Here is a 20,326-nt window from a genome sequence, read left to right on the forward strand (position 1 = left end):
TTGTCAAAACTGGTTACATTGTCTTGTTAGGTAGTAATCTTTACTAATCTATGGTGTAGTGGTATGAATTTAAGGCTTCCTTTACCACAAGTATATTAAGCGGGTTGATTTCTAAGATTAATTGACTTTGAGAGTTGACATTACAAATTAATTAACATTTGCAAAACATTAAATTATTATTTATATTTAAAGTAAATTTTGTATTATGTTTTTAAATGTGTTAAGTTCATCATCAAGAAAAACTTTGCGTTTGGTAAGTGTTACTAATTGTCGTTAACGGTCTAACGTTCGTTAATCTTTGGAAGCCTTCAGGTATTTAAGGAAGACGGACATCTATACGAGTTGATCACTACCCCATATTATTTCCAGTTTTTTAGCTATCTTCGTCCAAAAATGTGGCACGAAAGGGATAAAACTTACTACAAAATAATGAATGTTATTATGTAGGTTACTTTGGCGCCGGTAGTAAAACTATTTCAATGCTAAGCTATTAAAGAGTCAATGTCACTACATTTTAGGGCTCTGTAAACAGTTAAAAGCTTTGAAGTTATATTTTGTGCATTTCCTGCTCAGTACGTAATGGAGTAATTTAATATAAGCAAATCTGTATGTATATCAAACATAAATAAAAACGAGGTGTCTGTCTGTCATACAAAATAACTTCCTTTTCCTAAGCTTAGAATTGCGTATGACATGATACAAAATATAAAAACCACCTTTTTGACTGTTTGACTAAAAATACATTTGAAAAGGACTTCTAATAAAAGATTTTAATTAATTTTCTATTTATTTTGTGTTTATGGTGAACATCGCTCTAAATTCTAATGTAAATAAAGTTTGGCTAAAAGGCATGAAGCCAAGGCTGTAAACACTATATAAAAAAATCTAAGACGATTATTTTAGTTGAATTGATTTGAAATCAATGTTGTCTATGGAAGCTTTTTAATCTGTAACATCCAACTGATGCAAATCAGAGCATAAACATCTCGGATGCACATATTTTTGCATGTAACGAGCCAAGCAATTATGGTCCGCGAAAGCGTTGCATATTTGTTCAACAAATGAATTGGTTCCCAGAACAATTTACTCATGAGCCAATTACTAATAGAACAGTGTTCACTTTTAAATAAATATTGACAGAACAAATACCGATGTCGTTACTCTAATGAGTGTCTCGCTTAGATAATTTATTTTGTTTGTTTTTGTTTTTTAATAAACAGATTATTGAGAACTAGATTAACCTATGCTAGGATTACGGCTATTTTTAGGCATGGTTTGTAATACTTTTATTAAACAAATTCGAATGTTATTAAATTTGTAAGTCTGTCATATTGGTATATCATGTTATTTTTTATGTTTGTCTATGTTTTCAATTTGTCATGCCATTTACAAATTACAATATATATATTATGGGAGCACAATAGCATATTTTGTCTCACATGCACAATAATCTATGATATAATGTAACCTAAAGTAAATCATAGATGAAAATAAATAAAGTTTGGCTGAAAGGCAAGAATCAAAGGCAAGGTAAAACACTATATTAAAAAGTAACCTAACCTAACTTTTCGTCAAAGTACCGCGAAAATTATTGATTTTCGTTTAGCTCGAATTACAGAAAAAAGAATCTGACAGGAAATTTAAAGAATACGATAAAGTTTATACAAATAAACAAATGAGCCTAAACAATAGCAGTTGTTTTGACAATCACAGACGAACATTTTATTCACGTGTGTATAGATTAGGGTTGGCGCGAATATTAGCTTCAGACGAACATAATCGAAATTTATTTCAAAATTAGCATCTTTATGGATCGTAGATAAAGTTTAATGCCTATTTTTTTATTTTGCACATAGACTGGCGAGGGTGATATCAACAACACAAATATTTCATAATAATCTAATATGTAACTAATAACATAATAATCCTACTGTGCACAACTGTGCATAAATTATATTTTTGTGGTACAATTATAACTTAATATTTATTTTAATAACTTAATAAAACTTTCGCTCATTTCTCCATAAAAAGTCTCAGTTTATGTACATAAATAATTTTATCATAAACATAACTCTCACTTCAGTTGCTCCCCGTTATTTTCGACATTTCGAATAAAGTTTTATTTCATTGAGCAAATATCAACGACCTAAGCGTATTTCTACTTTCGGGACAGGTTATAAATTTTATAAGGCCGTATTTTATGTCGCCGATAATTTGTTAGATTTATATTTTTTTTCTGGCAATGCTCCATAATTTTGAGACATCTCACATAGTAATAACAAGGTAAGAGAACCAGTTGCGAATATGTATCATAAAAAGTATGTTACTCATAGCGTTCGATATAGGGTTGGGGAAATTGGGTATTCATGTTAGAAATTATATACTTAAAAATATTTTTTCTCATTAAAGTGCACGTAGAATACGCAGGTAAATATCTTTTGTTAAATAAAACAAATCTTCAAAATGTATTACTGTTACGCTTTGTAACGCTGATAGGTGTAATAAGGTATGATTTTAGCATATTTTATTGAACATAAATTTTGTACGAGTATAATAGATAATTGTAGTCTGAGAATATCTATAACTTGCATACATAACATAATAATAAATTATAATTTATTAAATAATAGCGTATTATTCATTATATTTATAATTTATGATTCTTAATAAATTTCCAAAAAAGCTCTACAAAGATATAATTAAAAAAATATAGGAATGTGATTCACTATTAATAATTTTTATTATTTCGCCTTTTAATATTACAGCTGGGGCGCCACCATCGACACATCTAGTTCTAAAGCAAATTGCTAACAATCATAGATTAGTAAAGATACTTCGCCGCCTTGAAATTGAATGAGGCCACAAACGGCTTATTTTAGTAAGTTCTTTTTTTGAATTCTTGACAAATAAAAACATTTTTAGAGAAAATTTACGAATAAATAACTAATACTGAATAATTTACGTAATAAATAAATAATTATTTCAAATATTTTAGGGACATTTTAGCACGGAAAACTGGCAAAACTTTTTTACGCAACTATTTCAATTCTCAAAACTGGGTAAATTTTCTTGTTAGGAGTGAGTAATCTTTACTAATCTATGCTAACAATTAAGACCATATAACATATATGACCCAAGTGTCAACCCTAGGACCAGCCGAACGGCGCCAGAGCAAAACGTTCGATCACTCGCGTGTGACGAAATCGCCTCGTTTTCTTTGCATGGATTTTGCGAGATCGCGATTTTAGATTGCGATTTATAATCGGGGTAGGTATTATTGCTTATTTAATCCAATGTTCTGAATAATACTTGGATAAATATAAAATGTGCGTAAGCTTCTTTTATTATTAGTTTTAATTTAATTTTCAACGCATGTTTTAACTACAAGATGCGTAATATAAACATGGGATTATGGCATTATTTTAAGAAGAAAAGGAAAAAGTACTTGTAGTTGTCCGTCTATCTGTCAATTATTGGAAAGCTTTAGTTTACCGATCACGTTCACGTCTAATTCGTCATCATCATCATCTACCCATTACTATCCCACTGCTGGGCACGGGTCTACTCTCAGAATGAGATGGATTAGGCCATAGTCCACCGCACTGGCCAAGTGCATATTGGTAGACTTCCCATACCTTTGAGATTTTTTTTTATAAATCTCTCAGGTATGCAGGTTTCCTCACGATGTTTTCCTTCACCGTTTAGCAAGTGATAATTAATTTCTAATACGCACATAATTTTGAAAAATCAGAGGTGCGTGCCTAGGATTTGAACCTCGAACCCCTCGATCGAGAGGCCGAGTTTCTTAACCACTAGGCTATCACTGCTAGGCATTCACGTCTAATTACTAAATCACAATTCAGACCAAGATCTCAATTGCATTTTTGCGTTATTAATGGTTGGGTAGGCAAAACATTGGATAGATTGACTATTGTTAACGGACATAATTCTATCAGAGTAGGATATCCCTAAAAAAATCATCTAAACTTTCGAGTCAAAAGTTAAAAGCTGTTATTGACAGAAATAAGTATGAAACGGGTGTTCAATTGAGTCTCGAATTGTTTTTAAACACTTTTAAGTTATGTCTTAAGCTTTAAAACTTTGAGGATATTAATTTAATTTTTATTACATTCTCGTAAATTTCTTACCGAATTATTACTTCCTAATGTTTGTTTACTTACTGACTTTAAACAAATGACTATGCCAATAAACAAGAAAATTACTAAGTTTAATTAACAGTAATTCATAACAAAACAAGCAGCCACTTGCGGAAATATGTTTTACATGACTCAATTTCGGAAAACTGTGAGGGACGGAGTATGTAATCTCAACGGCCTATGGACAGAATAATATAACTCTGTGCCTATGTTTTGTACTACATGTACAGAAACAGCTATGATCAAAACAGTTAAAATTACGTACTGTAAATATATTGTAATTGTTGTCACATTAAAATATGATTTACCTGTGTATAGTCCGCGTAAAACTGCTAGTCCACTCTGAATATAGAAATTAATCGCGTCGCCATAGCAATTTGTATGACTACACCTGCTCGCGACAACTTCAGAGCGGACTAGCAGTTTGGCGCGGAATACATTTAGTTAAACCTGTTAAACGTGGTTGAACGTTGTGTACGTAAGAAGATCATTAGGATTTAGATCCATGCATGATGGATTAGATTAGGATTCGAAATAATTTTCAGCAAATATTACTTTTATTACTTAAAAGTTATTTGAATAATAATTAGTAATGTACCAATGACGTAACCAATGTAATGTAATGCTTAAGTATATGTTTGAGGTTAAGTTGCCAAGATACTTTTTTAGATAAAGTAATTGCTTTTGGACTAAGCAACGTCGTATGTAGATTTTATTGGTAGTTTAATGTGTCTAACTATCTCGAGGCAAATAATAACAAAAAAAAAATAAGATCTATCAAGCTATATCTAAGTACCTACCCGTAAAAGTGATTTTTAGTGTGGAATTAATAATGCATAAGTAGAGCATAATATGCTATGCCATGTACTAAAGAATAGTCTTGTTCTAGGATTGCCACGTAAAGTTATATAGTATTGTACTATATTTAGGATATTTTTTTCTTTTTTTTCTAAGTAATGTGGAAAATCTATTATATTTTGATAACTCAGAAACCGTGGAGTTCTCCCTTCGCTTCATGAGCAGTGTTTTTCAATATTTAAAAAGATGGGAGAAAAAATGACAAAAATACTCTCGTTTAAACATAAGCTATTAGGGTCGAAATATACAAATGTATAAGTATGCACTATATTTTTGCAAAGTTTAGTAACAATTTTTTTTTTTTACAAAATTGGTAACCCTGCTTATGACTACTTTGTAAGTATTGTTACAATTTTAAATGCGTACAACTCCGAAATATTAGACTAAATAATGCAAAAGATTTACAGTTTCGGTTAATATCTTTACTATTTACTTATTATTAAAAGGATCGATTTAATTGATTTGTTTAATGTTTTAATAATTCATCACTTAATAAGTCAAGTCATTCAGTGCACGAACTAACCGGTAAGATTTCTAAACATTCATGATAGCGATGTCGGATGAGTAAAATTTTACCCATCTAAGACTAAGATAGCGATGTAAACAATGAACCCAAAAAATACCGAATTTGGTATCCGGTGTGCCTAACAACAAATTATAGGTATTTATACGGATAAAATCTTAAGAACATACCTATTTACAAACTAATTACGAGTATAAACCATTTTTATCTGTACCTAGTATTGGTATATCATCTACTTATCGTTTTCGCTAATTAATACATAGTTGTATGATAATTTTGCCTATAATAGTGCTTCTAGAAATTAAAAAACAATTTACCTCTGGGAAATCCAAATGTCAAACATGTTCCATTTTCAGAATTAAACCGGATATATACTTACATAGAAACTTACTTCCTCTTTAAAACATAAACACTGTTTTCGTTTAATTTGCCGTAATTTCCTCCATAATCACAACAATAACGACCAAAACAAACGAAAACATTTGAATTTTAATACGCAAACAAATAAAAGAAAAAACAAATCGGAATAATTCACTTACACTGGCACACAACACATACATTAAAAAGTAAATGTTATTATTTTTTTAATTCGTCAATTTCGTTCGGAAATATCGCGCACGAGCCGACAGTACTGCGACGCGCTTACGTTGGCTTCCAAATGACAAATGAGCGTCAACGGGTTGTTCGTTACTTCGTTCGTTTGTTTACCTCCGAGGTTTCGCTCGCTCAAGTTCAAGGGATTACGAAGGAACGCTACGACGACCAGCGTACTTAGATCCCCGCGCGTCTGCCTAATTGTAAACATTTTGTAAGGATTATCCGCAGGTGGGGAGTATCTTGTAATATTGGTGTGCTTAACTTTTCTTTCTATGAGCCATTTAACCTCATACGATAATGCTTTGAGGGAGCAGCTACATAAGTACCTAATGATGTCATACGAAATACAATTTGATAAGCGTTGATAATAAAAAACGGGCAAAACATTACTTGGAATATTCTTGCTCACCTATTTAAATACCTACTTACCGCTTGTTGGTACAGCTACTAACATTTGCTAAAAGCATACCTAATTTAAAGATTGTAAAATGCAGTTAAAGGAATCATGATATTAAAGTTTGATTAGTTACATTAAGGTAAGTACGTTAGTTAGTTAGTAGGCACGTTAAGCAATTTTACGACATTGAGGCATGTTTAACTTTGAAGAGACACAAAAACTTATAAAAAAGAAAACGTTTTTTTAAGTTTTGTTTTTAATAAACTTATATTTATGAACCTTATATTTTTAAAATTATGTTCAATTAAATTTGTAACTGGATCTATATACACTGGTTTTATTTCTTCCTCACAATATAAGTAGCATTAAGCGTTGCTGCGTTTTAGTCATAGATTAGTGTTTTAGTTTATAGGCTTTGGTTACACTAATACTAGGCGCTCCAATTAGGACCTCTATGATTTTAATTTAATCTGGGATTGGTTGCAAATGTGAGTGTCAGTAGCCACTTGCCATCAGACTGTGCGCACTTTATTTTAAAAAAAAATAATGTTTTTTTTATTTTTGTTGTTGAAATGAGGAATTAATGTCTTTATCATTAAATTCATCTGCCTTTGTGCAATTGCTATTCCTGTACGTACCTTTAAAGTCGCCGTTATTTTGAATCACAAACCATTTGTATATTTAGCGGCTTATTACTGATAATAAGCCTTAGATTTAAATATCTACAATGTAGTGACATTTACCTTTTACTTTTATCGTACCGTGTTTTATCATTCTGCTATCATTAGTACGAAAATAATCTGGAAGCAAAATTGGGACGTAACTATCTTATCACTGTTTACCCTTCATTGGAAAGTAAATATGTATTCTGTCGTGTACACAACACAACTCACACATTGATAGTTTGTAATAGTTACAGTATTTACACACACAGGTATCTAGTATCTTTTTCTATTATCTTTACTGATAAATGATATTAATATTGATTCATAGGTGTTTAATTTGATTGCATTATGACGACCTGATAGTTATCTATACAAAATTAGTGGAGAAGGTTGGAACAGCATCCTAAAGGATTTTCTTTGTTATAAGGAAATGTGTAGCAGCAGTGGGAGCTGATATGAAAAAAATCTTAACTATAGACCGATGATCAAATAACAACTCAGATGTATATCTAAGTTACGTCATATGTGGATAATAGAAATGATTCACTTGATTTTAACGGTGAAGGGAAACATTACGAGGATACCTATATGTCTGTATGCCTAAAGTTCTTCGTAATGTTCTATGATTTACTAAATCGCATTTGAATAATACAAAGTTGTATGTCCCTAGATGTGAACTGTTGTGATTGGAGTGTTCGAAGGAATTACTACTTACTATACTCATACTATACTTAATTAATATAAAATATTTCGTTAATTAAAATATACTTAATTAAAATATTTCGTTTTTATTTTTCAGATCATAACGGCTTTTTTTCAATCGTGTTCACTAACTACTAATTTAATTTTATTAAGGCCTGTACTAAGAACCTCATTACATTTCACATATTTATATTTATGCAAATAAAATAATTTCATTTGATTGTGAAGAGATACACTTTTTGTGAGTTTTGTGAATTCAAGAATGTTATCGATTTTTGCTCGCTATACAACGCCATCTGTTATAAGGTCGTGACAACATATCAAATAATATTAGTATTATCTCACAAGATGTCGCTTTACATGTTATTATGTATGCGCTACTCGACAATAGATGGCATTGTATGAATATTTAATACATGCTCGGAATAATGAGGATAGCTATAAATAATTTAATAAATATATGAATATTATTTTTACTTCTTTATTTATGTTACATATTTTTTATGTACAATTTTAACAAGAAATTACAAGAATTACAAAATCGTAGATAATGGAAGTTTCATTTTTAGCTCTTTATTTTTTTATCCACCTAGTTATGTTTACGTAAAGAAAAATATTTTCGCTACCAACTATTCTTACATAAGCCTCTTGGTAACGAACTGGTGGAAATTAATTAACTCCGTGACCTTTACTTGTTGCATAAATTCTAATTATTTTTATTTATGATACAACGGTAATTTATTTTTTTTAGAATATTATGACTTTATAGAAATGTGTGTTGTGCAATTTTCTACTTATAAATAGATTATAAATGAATTGGTTTAACGGGAGTCGATTCTGGGACAGGAGCAGACATCACCGCACCAAATGGGTCATTGATAAAAATATTCAGTACTTTTAAAACATACTTACATCTAAAAATATTTGACTTTCCTAATGCCTAATTATTATAAGTACCTAATAATTGTAATTTTAATTTAGTGCTTAGATTGAAGACTGAAGTCATTGCTTTGTTATAGATGGTCTTAGTGTTACAAATTATAATTAGTTCTTAGAAATGAAATTTTTCAAATCAAACAATAATTATGGGATGTTTTGGAACCTAAACTAAGTATGTAATATAAAGTTTTCGATAGTATTTATTCCATTTATCATGGTAATATTCACAAAACTAATATATCTAAATTTGCATAATTGTAATCATTTAACAGAATCTCTATGTAAAATGGCATTCTTCTCAGTGACCACCAGACCGAAGAATTAGTAATTGTGTTAGCATTTTACAATTCAAATGTGTTGCAAGTATTACGCGGGATTCCACTTGCGTGTATGAATGACCGCTTGCTTTCGTGCATATTGTTACATTTTTAACCAGTTACCTTTTTGGGAAAGGTAAAAAATAGAATATATATAGTATAGTATAGCCGTGGTAGATTTGTACGGTTTCGGAGGCACCACCGCCACACCCATTTCTGGTGAAACGCTACAGTGTTCTGGTTAGAAGGGTTGGTAAGGGAAACATACTTATTCCAAGCGTTCCATCTTAGTCCTAGGAGGACCAACGTATTTGTGGCTGACCTCGGGTGGTACTCTTATCTGAGGTTGATTATGGATGACCATGGACTGCAATAGCCATTTAGTATCAGGTGGACTTACGTGGTTCGTTTACTACTTCTATATTATAAAAAAAAATACCTGAGAGTAGTTTTGGAAAAAGAAATATATACAAATATAAATAAGGGCAAATATGCTTGCCCTTATTTATACTGTTTGACATCTTAAGGTCTCGACAAATTTGCAAAGGCGGCATCGGTTTCTCATTTGCACGTAAAAAAGTATCTTTTTACCAATCAAGTCACTTAAACATGTGGAACGTGTTTAAGGAGGCCTAATTGGTACCTATAGGCACTTGCTGCCATTTGCCTCATCCTGCGGAAGACATAAGGCCATGTTCCCATAATTAGGGCGATTCCTTTAAGCTGCAAAAAGCAATAATTATTTTGCTTTTAATAATGTTCTTGTAACTTGGTAGACTTGATTTTCGGTTTAAATTAACCAATAATGTACCTAACATTATTGGCTTGCGTTTTTCATTGTTTACAAGTGTATGCAGTAGAAATATCAGACTTGTTTTTACAGTTGTAGGTACCTATGTAATATGATATGCAAGATCCTAAGCAAAATTATTTATACTTTTCGGGAAATTTTCAGTCGTATGCAAACTGCAACAACAGAGGTGCACTTTCTGTGAAATACGTGAGATAAGTATGATATTAAGGGCTGTGGATTTTGTAATAATTAAAATAATACTACTAGGTATGACTAAGTACATATGAGGTGTAAATACCTTTCTTTATATTGAAGTAGGAAATGAGTATGAAGTCCACCTGATTGAAAGTGGCTATTGCCGCCCATGGCCATCTGCAATCAAGCCTAGATAAAGATTAGATTCCTGCCAGAGGTTGGCACCGGCTGCGTTACTATACCCGAGGACTAAGTTCGAATGCCTCGGATAACTATTTCTACCTTATCCTTCACGGTGAAAAAATATTCAAAAATATTTTTTGCGATATTAGACAAGTAGGTAAGTATGCAAATTATAAAAAATCACTCATTGTGTATTTACAGTTTTCGGCGGGATAAATCTTCAAGAATATGTCAGTTAATAACAACAATGGCACAAAGCGTTCATTGTTTTAAATGACTCAATAGCTTTTGTTTTATTTGACGAATTGATTACTCACGGGCGTCGTGTGGCAATATACAAAACTAGCCCTAAATATCTGACACTAAATATCATTATCGTGTATCACGCTGGTCTTTGGTCATGAGGTACAGTAAAGTTAATGTGACCATCTATTCTATTCATTAGCTCGGGACGCTTAAAACATCTTGTAAAAGAAACTTATAGGTATTTGCCTTTTGAATACATTTATTATGTAACGGCGACAGAAGGTTTTTTTTTTTTTTTTTATTAGTTGATAGGCATGCGCTTGGCCTCGATCTCGCCTGATGGTAAGCTTCGATGAGGCCTAAGATGTGCCACGCTTGCCTAGAAGTAGCCACTCTTGACTTGAAGACTCCTAGATTATATGTGTCGGGAAACACAGAAGCCGGCAGGGTATACCACTCCTTGGCGGTTCGTATTAGAAAAGACGAGGCAAAACGCTTCGTACGAACCAAAGGAAGGTCGACTTGATAGGGGTGGTAGCCTGCCGTGCGTCTGGACGTCCGAAGATAGAATGGGGCTGGGGGAACTAGATCGTGAACCTATTGCGCACACTCCCCAAAATGAATTCGGTAGAAAACCGCAAGACGAGCCACACGCCGACGGTGTTGTAGGTTTTGGAGCCTGGCTTTAATTAGCGACTCATCCCCAATGAGTCTCTTGGCCCGTTCCTCAATCGAGTCCAGTGCCTCTAAGTGATGCTTAGCTTGTACGCTTAGCTTGTAGTGGGTTCATATGCTTTAGTGACGATATTTCGAATTAGTTGTATGCAAAATTCTTGTTCCGTGACCACGGCCTTAACTGCCGTGAGCGAGTAACTTCACAAAATAAAATGAAAAAAATATTAGTTAAATAATTAAATCTAATTATTCACTAATTTATGTTAAAAAAGAAAAAGAATTGTCTTAGTTCCTTACTTCCACCCTTTACAATTTAATCAATTAGTCCCATGTTTACTTACCAAAGATTGAAATTTGACATCATCTAGTATGAAGAAATTATAAAATATCGATATTTAGAAGGCAACTATTTAGATATATTGATAATTAAAAGCGTGCAATTAACACATCTTAATCTGGTATCAAGACAAGCGGGACTGTCCCGCCCAAACTGGAGATATGGTCACATGAAGTAAAGTGTCACTTTGATAACTGCTTTGTATCCGGTTGTTATCTAGTGTTTTGCTGTAACTTTAACAGAATTGGTAGAATCATCGTAATCTTAATCTCGGCTGCGTGGCGTCGTATCGCTAACGATATGGTTCGTCGAACAATATTGAGAGTTTATCTTTAGTTAGTAGCTACTAAGCTGCATGCATTGTTACAGTACTGGACATGGGTCTTCTCTCAGAATGAGGATTAGGCCACAGTCTACCGCGCCAAGTGCGTGTTAGTACTTTACAGACCTTTAAAAACTTTTTTAAAGAACGTTCAGGTGTGTAGGTTTGTTTAGAATGTTTTCATTGTTGTAGTGATAATTAATTTCAAACACGTAATTACTTTGATAATTATAATTAGAGGTCCCTGGCATTTGAACCACGGACCCAAGATCGAGGGGCCGAGTTTTCATTCACGCTATCATTGCTTACGCCTACAGCTAACAACAGTGAAGTTTAATAATACCTGGGGACATCTGTGACCAACTAAATAGTCAAAAAATGAAACTTACACGATGAACTTCTTGTAATTTCTTTATTTATTGCACTTCTATAAAAATAAACTTAATGTCTGATAGCATGACCAGTCAAGACCAGAAGACGGTGCTCCATATATTCTGAATCACTCTATAGATGTTCTAAACGTCCAAAATATAGCACAAATTTCAAATTTCAGTGAAGTACCTATCTACCAGTTTAAAAGATTACCTAAAACTGTTTTTGGGCGTCTATGAGAAATGTACAAAGGGTGGCAAGTTGTAACCTTATATCATAAATCGGGCGTGCCCTAATTGGATCGTTAAATCTTTTTACGTCACAAGATGTCTGTAAATTGGCAGAGAAAATGTAACTCCCCTTTTTACCACCGGAATGTGCCCCGATAGACCCCTCCCTATATATGAATAGTATGAGATTTTTCGATGAAATACGTCTTTCTACCGTAATGATTACCGTTATACCGATAAATCTACGAATTCTACCTATTCCTTCATTCATATAACAGTTTTAAAGGATTTTACGGAAATAAATGTGTAATCTATCTAACTTTACTTATAAATATACTTCCGCTGATTTAGTGACTGATTCATTATAGCAGTGTCTAAAGATGGAAGCGTGTTTCGTTCATTTTATGATGAAGGTAAACACTAAGGAAGGATTTTTATATTCCACCCCTAAAAAGTATAAACTAATAGGGGTTGAAAGTTAATTTAAAAAACCGCAAATCTTGAACCAAGCTTTATTAAACTTTGTATTTGGCTTTCTGGTATACAATGAAACACTTACCTTTGGAAAATTAACCCATAAAGGAAGTAAAGGGGGGGGGGGGGTTAAGTTTCGTAATATTAGGTAATTTTACGTCTACGTCGCTGACAAAAGCAATTTAATTATAAACATTGGAATAATACAACAATATTGTTATCTTCATGTCGGCCAGTCCAATGTACAAACTATTACAATGTAAGAAATACGATAACTGATTAATCACAAGCAATTAGTAAAGGTTAGTGGGACAAAGACCACGCACATGTGACGTCTAGCGGACATGTTAGGTATGTAAGAAATGGGCATGTATTTGAAAGAAAGAAAAGGAGAAAGAAAGTAATTTATTCGGAAAAATATACAATAAACACAATAGCATAAAAAAATATAACATTTTTGACCGAAAAGGTCTCCACTCAGCTTTAACGTTTCAGGTAACGTTAGTCATCTGCAACGCTGGTATTCTGTAGAGCCTGTAAACTGAGCCTGTATATGCGTGTGTGTGTGAGTGTGAATGTGTGTGAGAATTAGTGTGAATATGAATGAGACAGTAGAAGTATTTATCATCTAGGTAGTTCAAATCAGTAGCTTAAAATTGGGTACGACTATATCTGCAGTCGATCATAAGGACGGTGGTATTGCTATTAGCCCGTCTTGACACTCAGACGTTCAGTTAAGTCCAAGAACTTCATATATATATAGTTTTTAATTATATATAATGTAAGTGCCTGACTGCACCTAAAATTAGAACACAGCAGTGAAATCACTGCATATAAAGTACAAATACACAGTGAACGAATAATAATTACTACTAGTGAAAAAAATATAATTTACATTTATAAGTAAACATGAGCGTATTGTATGATGTATCTTTGTTTGAGTTATATTATTTTTGTACATAATTATTTCAACGCTTCCGCGACAATTAGCGCCCGAAAAGCCTTCAGAAAAGTAATTACTATCAAAAACTGAACTGTTTGGACAATTTAAAATGAAACAATCATCGTATAAGACAAATAGGAACGTTGGCCAACAAGAAATAGACTATTTGATTACAAATAGTCCTAAATATCAAAGAAGGTGTAGTAATTTTAATTTCTACAAATATTAAAATATATAAGGTACTTACTATTCAAGACTATAATAGGAAATCGAATAATAAGACTTGTTATATAAGACTCTTTATTATAGAGAATATAAAAAAGTAGTATCCTTTAGTTTCGATATACTCGTAGTTAGGTAAGATGAACTCTACAAATTGTAGAGTTGGCCCTGATACTATCTTTAGTATGCAAGTTAACACCTTGATGTTGTATCAGGAAGTTACTGAGACAGGATAATATATTTGCCTTCAACACACGTATCAAATAAAGCCTGTGTTTACTATATTTCTAGTACATACGTCATACTAAGACACCAAATATAAAATATAATAGATTTCAGTAAGAAAAATAATAAAATAAAAGAATAATATAAACCTCATATACTAACTAAAATAATAGATTTGAGTAAGAAATATAATAAAATAAAAGATTGCAATAAGACTTTATTTTATTTATTTATTTTATGACCTCTAAAATAGACGGATGTTACAAAGGCCAAACTTAATGGCATCTCTGTCGTTCAATTTTGGTATAGACTTGCCGCAGGCATTAAATACTTATTAAAATATACTCATTATTGCTACAAATCATATAATATTTATAAAATTAATTACATACATATAAATTGATAATAATGAGGGGTATGTGGTAGGAAATAAATTCTATTGTAGACAAATAAGTATTCTACGATAAGGAGCGAATATCTCATAATAAGTTACACATTTTGGTCTTTAATAATATGTACTAGTAATTATTAAAAACAAAAATCCCACCTGCTTAAAAATAATTATCCAAAAACTGAATTAATTTAGCGAATATCACTTCCACATTTTAAACGAATCCAACGATACCTCATAAGTGCAAAATCCCTCAAGCCGTTTAGGCAGACCGCCGAGAGGCAGAGCGCCAAAAAATGAGACATACAATAAACTTTACCCACCGCACACTGCAAAACTAACACAATTTAAATTTAGAAACTTTCAAATGAATCTGCTTAAGTGACATATATTTTTATATGTACAGTATCTCAATTAACCAAGCCTAACTGATATAAATGAGCCGACGACCATGAGTGAACCACTCGCCAATTATGACTATATTTAGTCGTTGCGTGTTCAGCATGACATAAAAACGTGACAAACTGATTAACATTTAATCGTATTTAGCTATTTTAACTAGCTATGAACAATTTTATTCGATTATGTAATCATAACTTAACTAGTAACTACAGTAAAGTAAATACAGTACATTTAAAGTTTCCGTTTAACCAAAGTGTATAAATAATGCGTTAATTATCTTATCCTTAATCATCCTTTATAATGAAATATACATTTTTGTAAACATTGTGTGAAACTTGATAATATAATTTTGAATAGTTGAATATTTTAACTCTTATAACATATTAAATAATACAAATTAATTATTACTCTTACAATTTATATAAATTAAGTAAACTAAAGTTTAATCTGTCTTTTTTATATGACAACAATAGCAAAATGAGCACATATTATTTTCTGTAAACATCATAATTTTTTGTCAATTTAACGAAACCAGAAGCATTATTATTATCTATTTCAAGTTTGATCTAACGCATATGTAAGTATGATGCAAACCTATTTTAAGATATATAAAATATTTACTTAAAATTTAACACAATCTTTCTTATAACATCTTCATAACTTAACATGAACACGTAAATGTATTGATAATATTGAAAGTGACGTACATACATGTTATGTTAGAATTATACAACACGAAGGTCATCAATCGTGACTTTTAATATAAGGTTTAATTTCTTCCCCGATATGACGAAATTATCCACACCAATTTATTAATGATAATCTTTTGCAATTGAGTAAAATAGTTCGTAGCTAAATGTCCTCGTCTTGAGCAAACAGATCAATTGTCTTTCGTAACACATCACTAACTGTCGATAAACACAATCTTCTATTAGCAGTCCATCCATTAACGAAATTCTAGGTCGTTCCCCATCACCTGTTCTCCTCCAAAGCAATACGGGCGCAGTCATGACAATTCGCATGCGAGCGAAAATTATTATTGTTTTTCTTCCTCCGCACCGCGAAATTCCTTTCTCTCGATGGGAACTTCTGTATTTGCCTCCCAGGTGCCTCTTTCTCACTTTCGTTTTTCACTACTCTGCGGTAAATCTCCGCCCACTCCAGTTGTTTCAACGATAAACACATGTTTATGTTATAAATTGATATGTTTGTTTTATTGATAGCGACGTGTAACCGCGTCGACCGCGCGTTCGACAATGACAAGTAGATTGTTTATATCATGCGCTTGCGACCTCAGGTCTCGGTTTCAAGGCTTTGAATTTGCCTTTAAATTGATTTTGGACGTTTTACTGTGTTCAAATTGAATGAAAGTAGAGATAAGCTATCAGTGACCCGGACTAGCCAGTTCAACGTCTAACGATAACGCTGATACTTTTGTCTTTGTTGTATCGTCTGTTGTATTTCTAAATGTGTAAACGTTAATCTGTAATTACGAGGCTCGTTATAGCGCACTAATGGCTGTTCTAATGATTATTGACTACTTTCTTTTCAGTTTAAATTTGTTTACATTTACAAGATTTGTGTGCTATTAGGTAATAAGTAATCATTTTTGTTTTCCAACCGAAGTGAAATCACTAGGAATCTGATACAATTAAATCTGAATTAATTAAGATTCTTTGTGCCGCCTATGTGTCATGGACACTTGTATGTGACACACAAAGACAAGTACACAACCGAATCAGTAATAATAATTAGGTATCTGCGTAATTTGAAACCCTCTGCGTGGCAGTCCTGTATGGTGTTCATAATTATATTGGATAAGTAATTATAAAATAGTACTAACCTCCATGGATGCGAAATAAAACCAGGGCACAGCTCCGGACAGTTGTCGCACGGTCTTCCATCAGAAACTTCTTTTATACGAACGCCCTGTGAACAAAGAAAATAATTTAACTTAGTACTTCATAAAAGTAAATAAAGTTCTTCATTATATGAAGAACTTTACACGGTATATTTTAAATAATCACTCGCTTTGACCAGTTCTTTTAGAAGACGAGTTTCCAATCTTTTATAAATACATACTTATTTATCCCAGAAACTGCTATAAATAATTGTATACTATTAAATCTAACGGTTTAATTTTCTGTCAATAATTTAATTAAGTAGAACAAAGATTCACCTCAATTGATAATTCATCGTTCAATATATCAAATGTGTTAAGGCCATCGAAGTGTGCCGTCATGTTCCAAATAGCGATATCGTTTTTGTCAACTTCAATACTATCGATATCACCCGCATCTCTGATATCGTCATTAGATTCACATTCACTGTAACTATCTGACGTAGTATCACTATCTCGTCTGTTGAATATTTTAAAAATATTTGTCTTCTCGCGCCAGGAATCACCGTCTCTAGAATAAGAGGATTTTTTGTCTCTCTTTCTGTGTATTTTAAAGGGCACTTGCTTTAATCTGGGTTGCACTGGGTAAGAAACTTTTGGAGCTGATTTCTTGTAGAGTTTATAGTATTCTTCTTCGGAGACACCACAATGGTACATAAGATAGTCTTTCATTATTTGTTCCTTTCCTGCGGGATCCCGCCAATACGTCTCTTTTTTACGCACACCTAAGTAATAATCTAGATCTCTCTCCCCCAAATCACTTTCATGTTCACTTTCTTCTTCTTCGTACCCTTTATTTCTCTCCTCATTACGTCTGTATTCTTCTGCCACTCTAGCTAATAAACGATACTTCTTTGTGTTTGGAGTTTTTTTCAACAAATGTGAAGTATTTGATGTTAAAAATTTTGTAGTTTTTCTGTACACGGACGCGACGGATTCTCTTCTTCGTTTCAAATTATTCATGTTTCGTTTTCTACAAAGGTGCGTTATGAAAAATCTCTTTAGTATCTTCAAAATGTTTTTTGTCCTCCAGTTCATTTCAGTACACAACCAGTGTGCAACATATTGTTAAAATAGATTACATGATAACAGTGTAATTATTTTAATTCACTTATTGTTGCACAAATTTCAACGTGTCATCGACAGGTGATCCCGGCGAGGTGTAAATTGTACTATGTCTCGATACGATGACAGTGGGGAACTAGAGCAGGTTTACTGCCACGATACAGTTGCGAGGGTGACGCGATAGTGGTCACCTGCCAATGGGTGGACGAGGTTTCTACTAACCAACGTAAATAGGTCCCCAATCACAAAAATAAATTTTCTTTTATCATTGTCCAATGCACGGACAGAGGAGGCGCGAGGGGTCAATTTAATCTGGTGATGTGGTGGGTGGTTATGGGCAGCCGTAAGGGTGTGGACTCTTTACGATCATGCAAACAGAGCTAAATGTGTCCATAGCAAATGACTCGACAAATTGCAACACCCTTGGATAGAATTGCCTGTTAAATTTACACCCTTGTTAGGAATCTCGTTTGGCCGGGAGGTCGCTGACTTATTTATTGTTTGGCGCTAAAAATAACTTTGCGTAATGTCGACAAGTATATAAGTAGGCAAACCTTGGAAGCAATAACGAATGTAAACAATACAAAACAAATTTCAATTAGTGTTGCGTAAATTTGACACGAACAGCAGTTTCTGGATATTTATATTATTATTAGTTTATGGTTATTTATGTTATAACACCTTATGAGGTGCATAGCGCCATCTTGTAGCATTTTAAAGTATTATTTGAATGCGAGACCTTGTACGGTAGACGTCGTATCAGGGTTGCCTAGTGCTGCCATCTAGTGGCGAGTAGCTGTACTAAAGCAGGATGGCGCCAAGTTCTATTATTTTATGAATGCTTAAACGGTCTACTTACTATAGGGTATATTATAGTTATATATATATAGTTTGCTAAATATTTTTTAACCTTCAATATATTGCATGGAGAGAAAAGAGGGGCCCCCACAATAGAGATTCGGATTTTTTTTAAATTCCGACTAGTAAACACTAGAAAAAAAAATCTTTTCCTTTGATATTTTTTTTCGTTGTTTTACCTTTATCTACAGTACTTTGTACAAACATGAATACTAGAAGAATCTACCTGCGTTTCACAATAAAATGTTTATTGAAAAACTCAACTGAAAAATTTTTCATTTTATTCGGAAAATAATTTGGGGCCAGGGGGCCTCCACTCCTTTGTTGCCCCAAAACCGGCTTCTAAATCTGGCCCTGAGTCTAATTCCGGTAATATTTGTCAGAATATATACATATTATGGTGAATGATAAACGTTGTGCTATGCAGACTGCAACACAATGCAGTACAAATTTAGGTACTTACAAAATAAAGTACGAAGAAAATCAGATCAGTTTTTTTTGAAGTCTATTTTATTCTTTTTCATTAACATCTAACGTTCAAAATACTAATTGATTCAATTATAATTCGATTCATTTTTTCAAGCTTTTTTTGATTCATTTAAAATGTTCTTTCAAAATAGTAAAAACAAATATATATACGGTCGAATTGAGTAACCTCCTCCTTATTTGAAGTCGATTAAAAATAGGTAAATATGAATTTATATATTCCATGGTTTAACAGCGAAGGGCAACATCGTCAGAAAACTTATACTATGTATAATGAGAGTTCTGAGTAAAAAAATATTCTTAGGGCTATGTGAAGTTAACCAATCCTTCGTATTTTATTTGCAGGTGGTAGACGAAGCCTTTGTAGTTCAATTCCGGCGGCACCACCATCCCACCTATTTTTGCCATATAACAGCAGCGTTAAGGGCTGCTGTGTTCTGGTTTAAAAGTTGTCGTATTGGAGACATACTTTTCTAAGGCGTTCCAGCTAAGTCTTCAGCGATAGCGGCGCATTTGTGGCCGACCTCAGGAATATCTAATCCTATCTGGGGTTGATTACAGATACATGGACGACAGTAGGCATTTCCCATCAGATAAACTGTATGCTCCTCTGCTACTCCTATATTATAACAATTTGAAAGCCCTATAGCCTATTATAAAGACCTATGCCCAGGGTTAATGATAGTGATCCTTCAGAACAATTTCATTTCGAAAATTGAACGTTCTTGGTTCGCTAGTAGTATTCGAAAAGCCTCATATATCCAACTTGGCAATAAAAGCGATCGCTTTGCGCGGAATGTGCATTTGATTCGGTTTTATGGCAACTCGCATCGTAACCATGATTTCTATTAT

The 20,326-nt window shown here is 32.8% G+C and overlaps 1 protein-coding gene across 3 annotated transcripts in view; it reads right to left on the reverse strand.

Moving 5' to 3' along the window:
• Lmpt (four and a half LIM domains protein limpet) overlaps positions 1 to 20,326 on the reverse strand; it is a 202,172-nt gene that overhangs the window by 106,476 nt on the left and 75,370 nt on the right. Inside the window, exons 1-2 of one of the 3 annotated variants that reach the window (XM_073084355.1) lie at positions 17,374 to 18,043; positions 17,009 to 17,096 (exon numbers count right to left, since the gene is read on the reverse strand). In XM_073084355.1, the coding sequence (XP_072940456.1) occupies positions 17,009 to 17,096; positions 17,374 to 18,028 (743 nt within the window). In that variant the 5' untranslated portion in view covers positions 18,029 to 18,043. Of the gene's footprint in view, positions 1 to 6,077; positions 6,230 to 17,008; positions 17,097 to 17,373; positions 18,044 to 20,326 lie in introns of those variants that run through there. The other 2 variants (XM_073084350.1, XM_073084349.1) reach the window with 2 other exon arrangements.

This window comes from Epargyreus clarus, unplaced genomic scaffold (assembly GCF_041222505.1).
Source record: "Epargyreus clarus isolate Ecla_fem2 unplaced genomic scaffold, WU_Ecla_fem_2.2 ptg000021l, whole genome shotgun sequence".
Taxonomy (NCBI): domain Eukaryota; kingdom Metazoa; phylum Arthropoda; class Insecta; order Lepidoptera; family Hesperiidae; genus Epargyreus; species Epargyreus clarus.